At 45.8% G+C, this 17718-nt stretch overlaps 1 protein-coding gene across 2 annotated transcripts in view; it reads left to right on the forward strand.

Annotated features, from left to right (window-relative positions):
• SPTBN4 (spectrin beta, non-erythrocytic 4) overlaps positions 1-17242 on the forward strand; it is a 58226-nt gene extending 40984 nt beyond the window's left edge. For both annotated transcript variants that reach the window (XM_075259922.1, XM_075259923.1), the window contains 12 exons: positions 4731-4935; positions 5107-5484; positions 6017-6261; positions 6634-6772; positions 8415-8499; positions 10351-10547; positions 10639-11315; positions 12729-12795; positions 14912-15189; positions 15272-15445; positions 15528-15570; positions 16109-17242. In XM_075259922.1, coding sequence (XP_075116023.1) covers positions 4731-4935; positions 5107-5484; positions 6017-6261; positions 6634-6772; positions 8415-8499; positions 10351-10547; positions 10639-11315; positions 12729-12795; positions 14912-15189; positions 15272-15445; positions 15528-15570; positions 16109-16270 — 2650 coding nt within the window. In that variant the 3' untranslated portion in view covers positions 16271-17242. The remainder of the gene's footprint in view (positions 1-4730; positions 4936-5106; positions 5485-6016; positions 6262-6633; positions 6773-8414; positions 8500-10350; positions 10548-10638; positions 11316-12728; positions 12796-14911; positions 15190-15271; positions 15446-15527; positions 15571-16108) is intronic.
• Positions 17243-17718: the final 476 nt, after the last annotated feature.

A 17718-nucleotide genomic window follows, 5' to 3' on the forward strand; every position in this document is an offset into this window, starting at 1 on the left:
ATACAGTATATGGTATATGGCCGCCTTCACATACCGGTAATGTATAGGATATGTATGTGGTATATGGCCGCCTTCACATACTAGTAATGCATAGGATATATATGTGGTATATGGCCGCCTTCACTTACCAGTAATGCATAGGATATATACAGTATATGGTATATGGCCGCCTTCACATACCGGTAATGTATAGGATATGTATGTGGTATATGGCCGCCTTCACATACCGGTAATGTATCCTATTAATATTATAAATGTGAAAGTTTGTGGGTTTGTGAGTTTGGATGTTCGGATGTTTGTTCCTCAATCACGGAAAAACCGCTCCACCGATTTGGCTGAAATTTTCCACAAACATAGTTAATACACCCGATTGCGCAATAGGCTACTTTTTGTCACAATTGCACACATACGTTTGTGCCAGGACCCCCACAAAACCCAAACTCACACCACCATCTCTGCAATCTCACACACTTTGGACCATAGCAAGCCACAAAATTCCTATTGCCCTCTACAGCCTCGCCCCTAACCCCACACAATCACATATACAGTCCTATGAAAAAGTTTGGGCACCCCTATTAATCTTAATCATTTTTTGTTCTAAATATTTTGGTGTTTGCAACAGCCATTTCAGTTTGATATATCTAATAACTGATGGACACAGTAATATTTCAGGATTGAAATTAGGTTTATTGTACTAACAGAAAATGTGCAATATGCATTAAACCAAAATTTGACCGGTGCAAAAGTATGGGCACCCTTATCATTTTATTGATTTGAATTCCCCTAACTACTTTTTACTGACTTACTGAAGCACAAAATTGGTTTTGTAACCTCAGTGAGCTTTGAACTTCATAGCCAGATGTATCCAATCATAAGAAAAGGTATTTAAGGTGGCCAATTGCAAGTTGATCTCCTATTTGAATCTCCTCTGAAGAGTGGCATCATGGGCTACTCAAAACAACTCTCAAATGATCTGAAAACAAAGATTGTTCAACATAGTTGTTCAGGGGAAGGATACAAAAAGTTGTCTCAGAGATTTAACCTGTCAGTTTCCACTGTGAGGAACATAGTAAGGAAATGGAAGACCACAGGGACAGTTCTTGTTAAGCCCAGAAGTGGCAGGCCAAGAAAAATATCAGAAAGGCAGAGAAGAAGAATGGTGAGAACAGTCAAGGACAATCCACAGACCACCTCCAAAGAGCTGCAGCATCATCTTGCTGCAGATGGTGTCACTGTGCATCGGTCAACTATACAGCGCACTTTGCACAAATAGAAGCTGTATGGGAGAGTGATGAGAAAGAAGCCGTTTCTGCACGTACGCCACAAATAGAGTTGCCTGAGGTATGAAAAAGCACATTTGGACAAGGCAGCTTCATTTTGGAAACAAAAATTGAGTTGTTTGGTTATAAAAAAAAGGCGTTATGCATGGCGTCCAAAAAGAAACAGCATTCCAAGAAAAACACATGCTACCCACTGTAAAATTTGGTGGAGGTTCCATCATGCTTTGGGGCTGTGTGGCCAATGCCGGCATCGGGAATCTTGTTAAAGTTGAGAGTCGCATGGATTCCACTCAGTATCAGCAGATTCTTGAGAATAATGTTCAAGAATCAGTGACGAAGTTGAAGTTACGCCGGGGATGGATATTTCAGCAAGACAATGATCCAAAACACCGCTCCAAATCCTCAGGCATTCATGCAGAGGAACAATTACAATGTTCTGGAATGGCCATCCCAGTCCCCAGACCTGAATATCATTGAACATCTGTGGGATGACTTGAAGCGGGCTGTCCATGCTCGGCGACCATCTAACTTAACTGAACTTGAATTGTTTGTCCAAAATACCTTTATCCAGGATCCAGGAACTGATTAAAAGCTACAGGAAGCGACTAGAGGCTGTTATCTTTGCAAAAGGAGGATGTACTAAATATTAATGTCACTTTTCTGTTGAGGTGCCCATACTTTTGCACCGGTCAAATTTTGGTTTAATGCATATTGCACATTTTCTGTTAGTACAATAAACCTCATTTCAATCCTGAAATATTACTGTGTCCATCAGTTATTAGATATATCAAACTGAAATGGCTGTTATAAACACCAAAATATTTAGAACTAAAAATGATTAAGATTAATAGGGGTGCCCAAACTTTTTCATAGGACTGTACATATACTTTACCCCTCACCTTAACGATACTCCAGGAGGCTCTCTTTAACGCTCCGGAGCAGCCATGTTTGCCGACCCCCACCGCTCTGACAATCCGCGACACCGCCCACCCATGTCAATACCCCTAGGCGGTCTAATAAATGCAAAAAAAAAAGTTTACAAAAAGTAAAAAAAATATAAAAAAAATAAATAAAAAGGATTAAAAATTCAAATCACCCCCCTTTCCCTAGAACACATATAAAAGTAGTTAAATACTGTGAAACACATACATGTTAGGGATCCCCACGTCCGAAATCGCCCACTCTACAAAGATATACAAATATTTTTCCTGTTCGGTAAACGCCGTAGCGGGAAAAATGGTCAAAAGTGCCAAACCGCCATTTTTTCACTGTTTTGATTCTGATAAAAAATTTAATAAAAAGTGATCAAAGCAATAACATTTCCCGAAAATGGTAGAACTACAAAGTACACCCGGTCCCGCAAAAAAAGACGCCCTATACATCCCCTTACACACACGTATAAAAAAGTTACAGCTGTCAGAATATGGCGACTTTTCAAAAAATAATTTTTTAACACAGTTTGGGATTTTTTTAAGGGGTCAAAATGTAAATAAAACCATATAAATTTGGTATCCCCGGAGTCGTAACGAAACACAGAATACAGGGGACATGTCATTTTGGTTGCACAGTGAACGCCGTAAAACCAAAGCCCCTAAGAAAGTCGCAGAACTGCATTTTTTCTTCAAATCCACCCTATTCAGAATTTTTTCCCTGCTTCCCAGTACATTATACAGAATAAATAATGGCGGCATCATGAAGAAAAATTTGTCCCAGGAAAAATTAAGATCTCATATGGCTCTGGGAGCAGAGAAATAAAAAAGTTATGGGGTTTAGAAGGAGGGGAGTCAAAAACGAAAATCAAAAAATGCCATCGGCGGGAAAGGGTTAACTTCAAATACTTCTGTCCCAAAGTCACTGTGTAAAGTTTCTCACAACACCGTATAGCAGCTCAAATACAAAGTAACTTCAACACAAAAGTCTCACGTATTCTCTGAATTACAGCAACAACAAGATACAAAGTTACATTTCATATCCCATACCTTATACACAGTACGAAAACCTTACCCGCGCCTGTATATACCCACTGCTACAATCACCGCAGACAAAGTTGCGGGTAACAGCTAGTAGGATATATATGTGGTTTATGGCCGCCTTCACATACCGGTAATGTATAGGATATATACGTGGTATATGGCCGCCTTCACATACCAGTAATGTATAGGATACATACGTGGTATATGGCCGCCTTCACATACCGGTAATGTATAGGATATATACGTGGTATATGGCCGCCTTCACATACCGGTAATGTATAAGATATATATGTGGTATATGGCCGTCTTCACATACCGGTAATGTATAGGATATATACGTGGTATATGGCCGCCTTCACATACTAGTAATGTGCCCGACTAGAACATCAGGATCTGCTGTTCTGCAGATTGCAGATTGTTCTGTACAGACACAAATGTGAACACGGACGTACTAGAACGGTGTATTTTCCTAAGGCTTGTCCTGTTTCTATGGCCTTTTCTCACGTTGAGGGTCCCCATTAACCCTTAGTGCTCAGGAGTGATTTTGTGCCACAAACACCAGGGAACTTTCACGTGATAGCGAGTTTTGCGCCCGGCACCAGGGTATACCAAATCCTACACAGCACCTATTGCCGGCAATGGCCGCCCAGTGTCAGACAGTGGTTTGGTGTACGAGGTGTGAATAATAAGCTTGATGATTTTTGTCATGTCGCTCTCTTACGTTGCCTAAAAGGCGGCAGATTTATGCCTGGAATCTACGCTGGCAATGGACTGGACCAGATTTAGGCTGAGGCCTCACGTTGCAGAAAAGCAGCATTTTTTGTTGCAGGTTTTGCTGCAGTTTTTTGAGCCAAAGCCAGGAATGGCTACACGAGGAATCGGAAATATCAAAAAGCTTCTTCTACTTCTCCCTTCTGATCAATCCACTCCTGGCTTCAGCTTAAGAAACTGCAGGGAAATCTGCAACAAAGAAAGCTGTGTTTCCACAACGTGGAGCCTCAGGGGTTATCGGGTGTCTATTATTGATGGCCTATCCTGACACCCAGGACCCTGCAGATCAGCTGTGCCGAGACAACAGGTCTCCTGGTATTGTTTACATCCCCCTAGAGTTCATTGGGGCGGCGCTGCAGTACTAAAGCATGTCAATAGCTGTCTCACTACAACTGATCTGCAGGTGTCCGGGGTGTCAGGCCCTCACAGATCTAACATTCATGGCCTTATCAATAATAGAAACCAGACACACAGACCTGGCAGACGTTGCGCCTGATTTATGAGGAGACGTACACCTAGTCATAAATGAAGCGCACCCTCCACCGGCACAGGAGATCTGAGGACTGGTGTTAAAAGCCAAGTCCTCAGGAACCTCCATCAATGTTCTTCTCAATGATATTGGATGATGATTTACAATCTGATTATTTGCTAGTCACTTGTCTGTATTGCGCTCCCGTCTAATGCACTGACTACTGTCCTTGCATAGTGAGCAGATAAGTAGGCGTCAATCTCAGATTGATCGGCTCTACGTGTCTCTGAAGGACCTGGTGGAGGAGCGAAAAGGACGTCTTGAGCAGCAATATTGGCTCTTCCAGTTGAGTCGCGAGGTGGATGAATTGGAGCAATGGATTGCAGAGAAGGAGGTGGTGGCGGGGTCTCCAGAACTGGGCCAAGACTATGAGCACGTAACGGTGAGTGACTCTGGGAACTGCTGGAAGACCAGTGTTAGGCGGTTGTATTTTGTCTCTGGTTCCTCTTGTGGTTGGGCTTTATTAGCTCACTAAAGGTGCACAAGATCTGGGGTGATAAAACTTTGTCCGTGTTGCACTTTTATTGCTCATGGTCTGGTTTTTTTGTTGCAGCTCCTTCAGGAAAAGTTCACTGAGTTTGTCAGTGAGACGGGCAGCATCGGGCAGGAACGCATCTCTGCCGTTAACCAGATGGTGGATGAACTCATTGACTATGGACACTCAGATGCAGCCACAATAGCAGAATGGAAAGATGGAGTGAACGAGGCCTGGGCGGACCTGCTGGAACTGATGGAAACAAGAGCTCAGATGCTTTCTGCTTCTCACGAGTTACACAAGTTCTTCAATGATTGCAAAGAGGTCCTGTCCCAGGTGGAGGAGAAGAAGCAGAGAGTGCCGGAGGTGAAGGCGCAGGAAGCTCGGCTCTCAGCTGGTTCCTTGCAGCGGATACTTAGTTCATTTGAACATGACATTCAGGTCCTTGTCACTCAGGTAAGTTCAGTACATTTACCGCTGACCATACAAGCTGCATCCTTGCTGTAAAGGGAACCTGTCAGGACACTAAACCACCCAGAGGTCCTTATGGACTGGGGGTTTAGTATCCCAAATCGCCCCGGTGTAAAGCCATCCAAGCCCACTCTAAAAATATAAAGGATTTATACTCCCCCTGCCGCTGAACTCCTGGCACCGGAACTGTTCTTTAGTGACATTGTCTTCAGTGCGCATGCGCCAAGCCTTGGGTGCATGCGCATGGTAGCCAGGATATATGTTACAGAAGAGCAGCACAGGTGCCAGGAGCACCAGAGATCAGTCTGCCGAGTATATAAAGGGCACGGATGACTTCACAGCAGGGCGATTGGGATCTATAAGGACCTGCCTGTGTGTGGTTTAGTGTCCCAAACTGACCTGACTGGATCTCTTTACATAACCCACTGCTATATATAGCCGATCCTGCTTATTGCTGTATGTTGACCTGTGTACTGTAGTGTCAGGGTTTATTCTCCACCATCCCCTCCATGGGCAGGTACGGCAGCTCCAGGAAAATGCTGCACAGCTGCGAACAGTCTATGCTGGTGAAAACGCCGCCGCCATAGTCACCAGTGAGCAAGAAGTGATGCGATCCTGGAAGGAGCTCCTGACCTCGTGTGAAGACTGCAGGCTGCAGATTACCACCACCAGTGATCGCATGAAGTTCCTGGGTCTGGTGAGGGACCTCATATCCTGGATGGAGAGCATTATCTGCCAAATTGGCACAGGAGAGAAACCCAGGTATGTAGAAAACGGGAAAACAGAATCTGTACAAGAAAAGTAACGTTGGTTTGTGGTGTCTTGACTTTGTGGTGATGGTGGCGCTAGAGTTGAGAAGTGAAGGAGTAGGCCCAAAGGCTTGACCATCAGGTTCTGTGTCCTGACTCCCTGGCTAAGGCTTGGCTCATGGACAATGTCGGCTTTCCTTGGTGGTTTTGCTCACTGAGCCTCGCACCATGGGTTCTGTATATAAATTATCTGCAGAATCCATGGGACGGTCGAGCAGGACGCTTGGCTCTTGCAGAGAGACCCTAGATGAGACATGGGCAATGGCTAGAGCTTAGCTGGTCACACACGTAGCGTCTGATCATAGCCGTCTTCATATGTCCTCAGAGACGTGTCTTCCGTGGAAGTTCTAATAAATTACCATCAAGGATTAAAGAGTGAAATTGAGACCCGAAACAAACGGATCGCGGACTGCGTGGAACTGGGAAAGTCGTTAGTCCTGAACAAGCGGCCATCAACGGAAGAAGTAGGTGAACTGTAGTTGCCAACTGGACTTGTGAAAGGGAACCTGTCAGTAGGTTTGGGGTCCCTAAACCACGAGCATGTCCTTATTTTGCTGAGGTTTAGGGCCCAATAACTGGTCCAGTCCTGTTTGTGGGTCGAGTCATCCCAGGTGTCAGAGCAGAAGGACATAGCCCTGGTGTAGGGGGCCACACCTCGGTGACAGATCCCTTTAAGGCCTCATGTATAAGAGTTTGTTGTAGGGGCAGATTTATTAAAATGATTTAAGCAAAAAGATCACTGTTGCCTATAGCAACCGATCAACAGCCCATAGCAACGAATCAAAGCCCATAGCAACCAATCTTAGCATGGCTTTCATTTTTCAAGAGCACAATACAAAATGGAAGCTGTGCTGTGATTGGTTTCTGTGGTCTAATTGGTTTCCATGGGCTGTGATTCGGTGCCGTGGGTTGTGATTGGTTGCTAAAGGCCATGATCGGTTGATATAGGCTCTGGTTACTATGGGCTATGATTGGTTGCTTTGATTGGTTTCTATGGTCTGATTGGTTGCTGTGGGTTGTGATTGGTTTCTATGGTCTGATTGGTTGCCATGGGCTGTGATTGGTTGCTATGGACTGTCATGTTTTTAGACCACTTTAGTAAATGTGCCCCACCTATGAATCCCTACGACTGTGTATATTAAGCCAGTGGCTCTCCATGTGCCGCTGATCCACGGAGTTAGGGCTTATTCACACAGACGTCTCTACATTGACATGGGCTATTCTGGTCCACAAAAACATTCCACAGTAAGGGTTGGTTCACACTAGCACTTGTATTCCGTCCACAAGAAGTCCGCATGGAGACCCCCCCGGACGGAATGCAATCGCAATTGCAAGCGATGTGCTTGCAAAGCACATGGAGCCCATAGACTATAATGGGCTCCGTGTGCTTGCCGCGCACTGCCCGCACGAAAGAATTGTGCGGGCAGTGCGCGGCAAGCACACGGAGCCCATTATATTCTATGGGCTCCGCGTGCTTAACTCAATGCGCTTGCATTAGCGTTGGTATTCCGTTCGGGGGGGGGTCTCCATGCGGACTCTTTGTGGACGGAATACAAGTGCTAGTGTAAACCAACCCTCAGACCTGTGGCCCTAACAAATGGCAGAGGGTCCCCGTGTTGTCTGAGCCTAGTTGTATCAGGCCTGGACTATACAGCCGGGTATATAGGCAGTGGGCGAGGCCTACACGGTTTCTACTTATTAAGATTTACATACATAGATATTTTTTTTCTGATGTTATTGGAGTTGCAATAGAAAAACTTTGTAAGCTATTCTGAGTGTGCATGTGTATGGGAGAGGCAGGAAGAATAGCTGTCCTCTATTACTGGTGTTTGCCCCCTTTACTCTAGAGTCACATTTGTGTTGGGTTAGTGCGTTGCAGGGATCTCAGTAATCCCCATTGACTATAATGGCGGTCGTCGGTTGTCCAATGTTCCCCTTTTGGTTGACGTTTCTGACAGATCTTTACCAGACTGGTCCACGTATCAATTCAGCTCTTGTATGGACATGGTCATTGCCTTCCTATGTGACCGGCCGAGTGTTCATGTGGTTGGTGGATGACAAGGCTGATGTGTCTGTTATATACTAAAGCTCTATCAATTCCTTCAGATCAAGCAGAGTCTGGACAGACTGATGGCCAAGAAGAGGGAGATGCTGGACAAATGGCAGAAACACTGGGAGTGGCTGCAGCAGAGTAAGTATGGGCGCCATCTCACTGCTCCCGTATACCGTCCGCCTCAAAACTGCCTGAGCAACACGTCCACTCCGAACTCTCCTCCTATCTCTCGTCCAATATATATATCACACTGTCTACATCTGCCGTGTATATATCGCGCTGTCTGTATACATGTGCTGTATATATATTGCGCTGTCTACGCGTGTTCTATATACCGTATATCACGCTGGCTGTCTACACAAGCCGTATTTCGCGCTGTCAGTCTACACGTGCTGTATATATAAAGCCCTGTCTACACGTGCCGTATATATATCGCACTGTCTGTCTATACCTGCTGTATATATATCGCGCTGTCTGTATACATGTGCTGTATATATATTGCGCTGTCTACACGTGTTCTATATACCGTATTTCGCGCTGGCTGTCTACACAAGCCGTATTTCGCGCTGTCAGTCTACACGTGCTGTGTATATATAAAGCCCTGTCTACACGTGCCGTATATATATCGCACTGTCTGTCTATACCTGCTGTATATATATCGCGCTGTCTGTCTACACATGCCGTATGTTGCGCTGTCTGTCTAACACATGCCGTATATCGCGCTGTCTACACGTTCCTTTAGTTTTCATTTTCATGTAATTCAACTTCACAAAATGTCCTACTTAATCTCCTTCCTGATACAGAGGCGGCTGCGCCCCCCGCCATGTAAAGACCAGCTAATTAGGGTTGTCATGGAAACCTTTGCAGCTCCCACACTCTATTTCCACGTCCCCCCTGATGAATGCGGGGGAGACTTCGGAGCAAAATGTATGGGGCTCTTTATCCATAGAGAGCAGTTAACTGTATCAGCCCCCCAAAAATCTGATCCCTGGGGTTTACAGGTCCAAATCCAGCACCCTCAATAGAAGATAGTGATGGGTTAGGGACACTGAAGGACGTCAGGGTAAAGAGGGGGTTAATGACGCAGCAGAGTCCATGATGCTGTAGTGAATGCCGATGCATCATCTCGATACTCCATGCGAGGGTTAATCACGTGCCGCACGCGTTTCTTATTATAAAAATGGGACTTTAACAGGAAAGTAAATCCTAAGACGTCGTAGCTGCCGAATCGCTGGAGCCCCCAGGGCTATGGAAGGGTTAACGGCCCCTTATACAAGAGCTGTAGAAAGGGTTAATAAATAAGAGTAACGGGCTGCAGCACCGTATACAGTCTGTTCACACAGGGAGGTTTTCACCAGAGTTAGCGCTCCTTACATTGTCATCAATGGGGGCAGGAAGGTAAATGGGAGGGGGGGCGGGGGCACGTAAACACGAACACCCCAAAGACATCAACTTCTGTAAATCAACTAATTGAGGGAGGGGAGGAGCTAAGCTGTGACGTCATCAGTAGTGAGGTATTGATGCGTCACTATCGGTGTTAGCTGTAGAGGTGTTATCTTCTATTGTGATCCAGTCTGTCTTGTTTGTAATGTATATGAGGTTATTGCTGCAAACAAAAAAAACCCTAAAGAACTGGCACATAGTCATCTATTATTAGGCTTGGTGGCCAGAGTGAAAATTGCAGGATATTACTTTTAGGTATAGATGGTGGTATAGAAATTAAAATCTTCATAAATGTATAGACTATATATTTAACAGAAAAACATACATTTTTATAAAAAAAATTGTACATAAAAATTTGTAAATTTTAATCTTTAATAAAAAGAACATTAAAAAAAAATTTAAGATATTTTTTGGTAAACATTCCTGTTAGAGACCCCTGGCCCCTGCTGCCAACACAACCCCATTCTAGTAAATCTTCCCCCCCACCGGTCTCGAGGCCGCAGGGTAACTTCCGGTAACATCTCGTGCTCTCTTCCTATAATACAGTGCTTGAAGTCCACCAGTTTGCCCAAGAAGCCGGCGTGGCCGAGGCCTGGCTGACCGCACAGGAGCCCATAGTGAAGAGTCCGGAGCTGGGGAACAGCGTGGACGAGGTGGAGCAGCTGATCCGAAGACACGAAGCCTTCCGTAAAACGGCAGCTGCCTGGGAAGAAAGATTCAGTTCTCTGAGGAGACTGACGACGGTAAGGAACACATGAAGACAGAGCAATGGGGGGGAAGGGGCAGGTACTATAAAGAAGCTTCATATGTTTTGCATCCTTTTTGTTCTACAAGCTGGAGAAAATGAAAGCAGAACAGAGCAAGCAACCGGCAACCCCGCTCCTTGGTCGCAAAGTTTTCCCCGACACAACTGACTTCTCAACGCGACCGTCACCCCTCGTACAACAGACAGTCCAGGACAAGTCAGAAATAAAACCAGAGCAGAAGGACAGTCTGTCCATCCCTAATGGGATCCAGATGGAGAGCCACAGGACAAGAGCGGAGAAGGGCGAGGCCAGAGTGGGGTATGTACGGCAGGAGATGAAACCAGAAAGATTGCAACCAAAGATTGACCATGTAGAGGCCAAGGTCACAGAGAAGCCACCGCCTGCTCAGGAAGGCTCCAGGGCCGAGCGATCCGAAATGAAAGCTGCACAAGGTATGGCGAGCTCATCCACGGAGAAAGCCGAGGGGAAGTCAAGTCGGCACGCGGAGCGACGGAGAGAGCGACACGATCGCAGGCTAGAACGGCAGGAGTCCAGCGAGCAGGAGGTTCCTAAACCAGAGCAGCTGGAGGAGAAGAGAAGGCGAGATAGACATGACAAAAGGCTGGAAAGACAGGGGTCCAGTGAGCAAGAGACCCCAAAACATGACATTCCCGAAAGAAGGAGAGAAAGGCATGAGAGACGGGTGGAGAGACAAGAGTCCAGCGACCATGAGGCGCCAAGGAACGATCCCGACAGGCAAGGAGGGTAAGAACATGACAAACCTCTGGGTACTATAGGACTATAAGGCAGGATGACATCTAGCGGTAGTATTGTGCCACACCGCCAATCACTGCACATCTTACAATGCGGTTTTGTGATGCATGTATTGGCAAAACATTACAAAATTTGCTTGACCTGTGACCTTCCTGGCAACTAATCACATGACCACCAGCCACATCACACATGGACCCAACCTCAGCTGGACCGTTTGACTGTGTTCACACCAGGCCATGTGATGAGTCTGTGGGGCCATTCTGCTTTTTGGTGATGGCCTTGTAGACATGTCAGATTTCTGGTGGTTTTCACAAATCCCTAAAAGACTCAAACCTGTCACGGAAAATGGCCGCTCCAGCAGCTTTTTATGGCCATCACGTTAGTGTGAATAAGCGCTTAGCTGCAGCTTATTATCATGTCTACGTCTTCACCGTAAAAAGCCTCCTCCTCCTCCACAGTCTCCATATTAAGGCTGACGCCCCACGTAGCGGGCCACAGCAAAAAAGCTCAGCAGAAAAAAAAACAGAAGTAATGCATCGTGGTTTTTCCCGCAGCGATTTATACAGAAAGTCGGCGGATTTTGTTTCCATTATACCTATAGGGAGACTGCCGACGTTTCCGTACGTACAATGGACTTGCTGCGATTTCCATTATTGCAGTGGCTTTGGGGATTGCAGCATTTCCACTGCAGGTATGTTTCTGCAATGTGTGGATGGAATTCGCTATAAGACTACATTCCTCATTCCCTAGAATCCAATCCATCTTGAAGGGACTGTAAAACGCCGCGTGGGGCCCCGACCTAAAGCGGGATACTCATTGCCTTCTATCATTAAGAGATACCTTATATGGGTAGTCTTTGGGCTGTGGCCAATAGTAACCCCACCATTGAGGCCTCTGACATTTCTTCCTTGATTATTGATAGTAATAAAGTCAGAGGCCGTGTTCATGGCCAATTGACCAATAATTCGAGGTAACTGTCGTCGTCCTAAGTGATTAGGCCGAGAGCCAGCAGTGAGGAACTGACACCACACACAATGTTGGTATTCGTTCCTCTCTCAGCCGAGAAGGAAATACACTGACGCACTTTATTAAAGCAACACGAGGTTAACATAACAGCCAGCTCAGAAAAAAGAAAAACTGCAGCATTAATCCTAATGTTCAATCCTGATTGGTGTAATATATCTGGATTATGTAAAAGAGAAGCAGTTCCATATATAGCAAACTATGACCGGTCCTGCGCTGTATCCTCTGGCAGCAAGCCAAGCACATAACTTCTTACACCCATCCTGGATGCAGGTGCCATCTTATCATATAGCCTCACAGCAGCATATATAAATCTTATGAAAGGTTAGAATGTTTTGCAATATGACAGCAAACAAAAGGAATATATGTATTTTCTTCTAGAAAGGCGACACTCGCAGACATTGTTGAGCAGCTGCAGGAAAAAGAGGCCTCGCAGAATACTCCTCCGGTAAGTCTCTAGTAATACTCATCTGGTAAGTCTCTAGTAATACCCCTTCGATAAGCGTCTAGTAATACTCCTTCGGTAAGTCTCTAGTAATACCCCTCTGGTAGGTAAGCGTCTAGTAATACCCCTCCGGTAAGCGTTTAGTAATACTCCTCCGGTAAGTGTCTAGTAATACCCCTCTGGTAAGCGTTTAGTAATACTCATCCGGTAAGTCTCTAGTAATACCCCTCCGGTAAGCGTCTAGTAATACTCCTCCGGTAAGTGACTAATAATACCCCTCTGGTAAGTCTCTAGTAATACTCCTCCGGTAAGTGACTAATAATACCCCTCTGGAAAGCATCTAGTAATACCCCTCCAATAAGTCTCTAGTAATACTCCTCCGGTAAGTGTCTAGTAATACCCCTCTGGTAAGCGTCTAGTAATACTCCTTCGGTAAGTCTCTAGTAATACCCCTCCGGTAAGCGTCAAGTAATACTCCTCCGGTAAGTGTCTAGTCATACCCCTCCAGTAAGCGTTTAGTAATACTCCTCCAGTAAGCCTCTAGTAATACCCCTCCGGTAAGCCTCTTGTAATACCCCTTTGGTAAGCCTCTAGTAATACTCCTCCGGTAAGTCTCTAGTAATTCCCCTCCGGTAAGGGTCTAGTAATACTCCTTCGGTAAGTCTCTAGTAATACCCCTCCGGTAAGCGTCTAGTAATACCCCTCCGGTAAGCCTCTAGTAATTCCCCTCCGGTAAGCTTCTAGTAATACCCCTCCGGTAAGCGTCTAGTAATACTCCTTCGGTAAGTCTCTAGTAATACCCCTCCGGTAAGCGTCTAGTAATACCCCTCCGGTAAGCGTCTAGTAATTCCCCTCCGGTAAGCTTCTAGTAATACCCCTCCGGTAAGCTTCTAGTAATACCCCTCCGGTAAGTCTCTAGTAATTCCCCTCCGGTAAGCTTCTAGTAATACCCCACCGGTAAGTCTCTAGTAATACCCCTCCGGTAAGCGTTTAGTAATACCCCTCCGGTAAGCGTTTAGTAATACCCCTCCGGTAAGCCTCTAGTAATACTCCTCCGGTAAGTCTCTAGTAATTCCCCTCCGGTAAGCCTCTAGTAATACTCCTCCGGTAAGTCTCTAGTAATACCCCTCCGGTAAGCCTCTAGTAATACTCCTCCGGTAAGTCTCTAGTAATACCCCTCCGGTAAGCCTCTAGTAATACCCCTCCGGTAAGCCTCTAGTAATACTCCTCCGGTAAGTCTCTAGTAATACCCCTCCGGTAAGCCTCTAGTAATACTCCTCCGGTAAGCCTCTAGTAATACCCCTCCGGTAAGCGTTTAGTAATACTCCTTCGGTAAGTCTCTAGTAATACCCCTCCGGTAAGCGTTTAGTAATACCCCTCCAGTAAGCCTCTAGTAATACCCCTCCGGTAAGCCTCTAGTAATACCCCTCCGGTAAGCGTTTAGTAATACCGTAAGCGTCTAGTAATACCCCTCCGGTAAGCGTTTAGTTACCCCACCGGTAAGTCTCTAGTAATACCCCTCCGGTAAGCGTCTAGTAATACCCCTCCGGTAAGCGTCTAGTAATACCCCTCTGGTAAGCCTCTAGTAATACTCCTCCGGTAAGTCTCTAGTAATTCCCCTCTGGTAAGCTTCTAGTAATACCCCACCGGTAAGTCTCTAGTAATTCCCCTCCGGTAAGCTTCTAGTAATACCCCTCCGGTAAGCCTCTAGTAATACCCCTCCGATAAGTCTCTAGTAATACCCCTCCGATAAGTCTCTAGTAATTCCCCTCGGGTAAGTAAGCGTCTAGTAATACCCCTCCGGTAAGTAAGCGTCTAGTAATACTCCTCCGGTAAGTAAGCGTCTAGTAATACCCCTCCGGTAAGTGTTTTGTAATACTCCTCCAGTAAGTGGCTATAGCCCTCATCCTGCAGTACCCACAGGGGCACATCTTTAGGTGGGGCAGATTGGCCCATTTATGGCATTAAAACATTCTCCACTTAAATTTATTGTTAGAATATTCTGAGCTGACGTGTCATCTGTGTCTGCAATGTATCCCCGGAAAGTATCTTCTTTTTAATAAGATTGGTAGGAAGCAAATCCAAATCATGATTAAGAATGTATGTTCTGCACCTCCAGAGTAAAGACTCCCCTGCACGATTACCCAATGGTATAGAAAAGCTCCAGGAAAGGACGCCAAGACCCGATCGGCCAAGAGCCAGAGACAGACCGAAGCCCAGGAGGAGACCTCGGCCTAAAGACCCAAACCAACCACCGGGCGAAGCTCGGAGATCCCGCTCAGCCCCTGCACAGAGCAGTGCACCACCCCCACCTCCTCCTACTCATACCGTACAACAAGAAGGATACCTCTTCAGGAAACATGAGTTGGATGGTCCAAGTAAAAAGGCCTCAAATCGGTGAGTGTAAGCTTTGCTTCCATGTATGATGATTTGTAGCGTGTGCAGGAACGTCACTGACTCCTAACTTGTGTTCCTATAGGTCCTGGGTAAACCTGTACTGTGTGCTAAACAAAGGGGACTTGGGGGTCTATAAGGATGCAAAGAGTCAGAGTTCAGGGGCTACACATGGGGGGGAACCCCTACTGAATCTACATGGGGCTACCTGTGAGGTGGCCAATGAGTACAAGAAAAAGAAGTTTGTCTTCAAGCTCAGGTGAGGCTCTGCTGTTGTATGTAAAATGGATTGTTCAGCTACGTTCCCATCACACGTCACATACAAATGTCTCCTCTTGTAGGTCGACCGATGGGAGAGAATTCCTCTTCCAAGCGAAAGATGAGGTAAGGCCTTGGCACTGGGGACCATTCTGGAACAATTTAGTGAAATTTGTTACCTAGAAAATCAATCATAAAAGTTGAATCTGGAGTAAAATGCGGATTCCTCAAAGAGCTGGTTTGGGGTGGGCAGTCTCTTGGGCTCTGTTCACACTTCTGTTTCTGAAGATACTGTTGAGAAACTATCACATCAGCCTGATCTGTCTAATGAAGATAAGACGCGAAATCGCCTAGTAATAAGCTCGGCCTATGTGTAAGACTTGTCCAAGACTCCATGTTACACACACAATCCAAAAACATGTAAGATTTGTCGGTGACAGTCACACGGCTGGCAGATGTCACCAGGTGCGATGTGGAAATTTTCAAGTCTTGTGGCCCCAACCTAAGTCAAGGCTTCTATAATATTGGAAGCCAGACTGCCCGTGTGAACACGGCCCAGCACCCGTAAAGGTTTCCATCCCTTAACATGATATAATGTTTAGAATGTCAAGTCCAACGTTTTTATTGCTGGTTGGAATTTGATCTTTTTACCCACTTTTCACAGGAGGAGATGAAAAACTGGATTTCGGCTATAGCAACCTGCGTCTCTGAACACGCCGAGATCGCCAAATGGAGCCAGACCCTTCTCACTACCTCCTCCACAGACGAAGGCAACGTAAAAAGAGAGTCTGATCGCAGATCCAGCGCTGGGGGCCGTAAGAAGTGAACCCTTGGGGGGAGCGCAGAGCTTCCACAAAGCCCTCGTTTTTTTACTTTTTCCGCCTTCAGGTTGAGCGGGGAGCAGATCACACACCTGCAGCGATGACCCTTCCAGACCTGACCTCCAGGTGGTCTCAAAAGCCTTCTGAAATGTTTTGGAACTGAATCTTAATGTCTATGCATTTCCTGAACAGAGTTTTCCTACCCAGAACGAGTGTTACAATGTTATCCTGAAACTTCCATCCTACAACGTTCCGTCTTGGTTCCTCCGGGGCCCTGCCGGTGTAATTTATCTAGCGAGTCTGGTGAACAGGCATATATATGGCCCCAAACCCTATTACCGTGTAGCAATCAGCCTACGCCTCTAGTATTACACATGTGGCCACGTGTGGTCTGGTCAGGGGAGAAGAACCTGAGAACTTTGGGTAGAACAAGGCTGAATTCCTTTATGGTTCCTCTGAGATCAGGACGGTCTGAGACTATAGAAGAGGGAAGGAGAGAACAAAGGCTCTAGTTTTGTATTGCTTACGACAGTCATGCAGGAGGGAACATTACAGAACTTTTCACAGTGCAATATATGAGCAGCTGCTACACAATGGTGGGATTATAGGGGAGACCTGAAGGTAACACGCGCAAGTGTCATTTACGGTCACAGATCAACATCTAATGGCAAATCCAGATGATTCTACGTCACATATTCGGCCACATGACCCGGGCCCATCATGTCTTCCACCTCACAGCACAACTCACAGCCTTCAAGGGTTTCATCTTTGTCATAGAGTTTCTTCTGAAACGTTATCACCTGCAAGCAATAGACGCCGGCCGGGGAATGTTCATTTATTTTGCTGCCATTTCGATACAGTTTATAATATATATACACACACATATATACATACACTCCATTCACCTGGTTGCATTTCAATCCATTGGATCTGTGATTTTTTTTTTTTTTTTATACGCCATAATCGGGAGCTGGTCCTAACAGATATATAATCTTTGCTTACAAGGGCGTTGTCTACCTCTGACAATACCTTTTAGTTAGAAGAGTCGCCCAAGGATAATTGATCTAATCTGATAACAAGGTAATCCGTTTGTAAACTGTGGGAGAATCAAGTGTTCACTTTCCCTGCAGCTCCCCCACAGGAGACATAAAGCATTACAATCAGAGGACAGTTTATGTAATGTATAGGCCAGCAGGGTCCTCCAGAACAAGCGCCCCCTCCTATATTATTACCCATCAATATTATGGTGTGGGTCGGACTCCCTGCTCTATTCACAGGGTGGCCTATTCAGTCAGTGGGGGAAACTATAATACTGCACATAGTTACCATGAATTGTGATGGTCTTTTGCACTGGAGAGGTCACAGCACATGTGAGTGTTAATGGCCCCAAACATTGACCTACCTACCATTCATGTGCTAGTCCAAGGTTAGGCTATTCGCAGATAGAATATTT

The sequence above is a fragment of the Leptodactylus fuscus genome, chromosome 11, assembly GCF_031893055.1.
Source record: "Leptodactylus fuscus isolate aLepFus1 chromosome 11, aLepFus1.hap2, whole genome shotgun sequence".
Lineage (NCBI taxonomy): Eukaryota > Metazoa > Chordata > Amphibia > Anura > Leptodactylidae > Leptodactylus > Leptodactylus fuscus.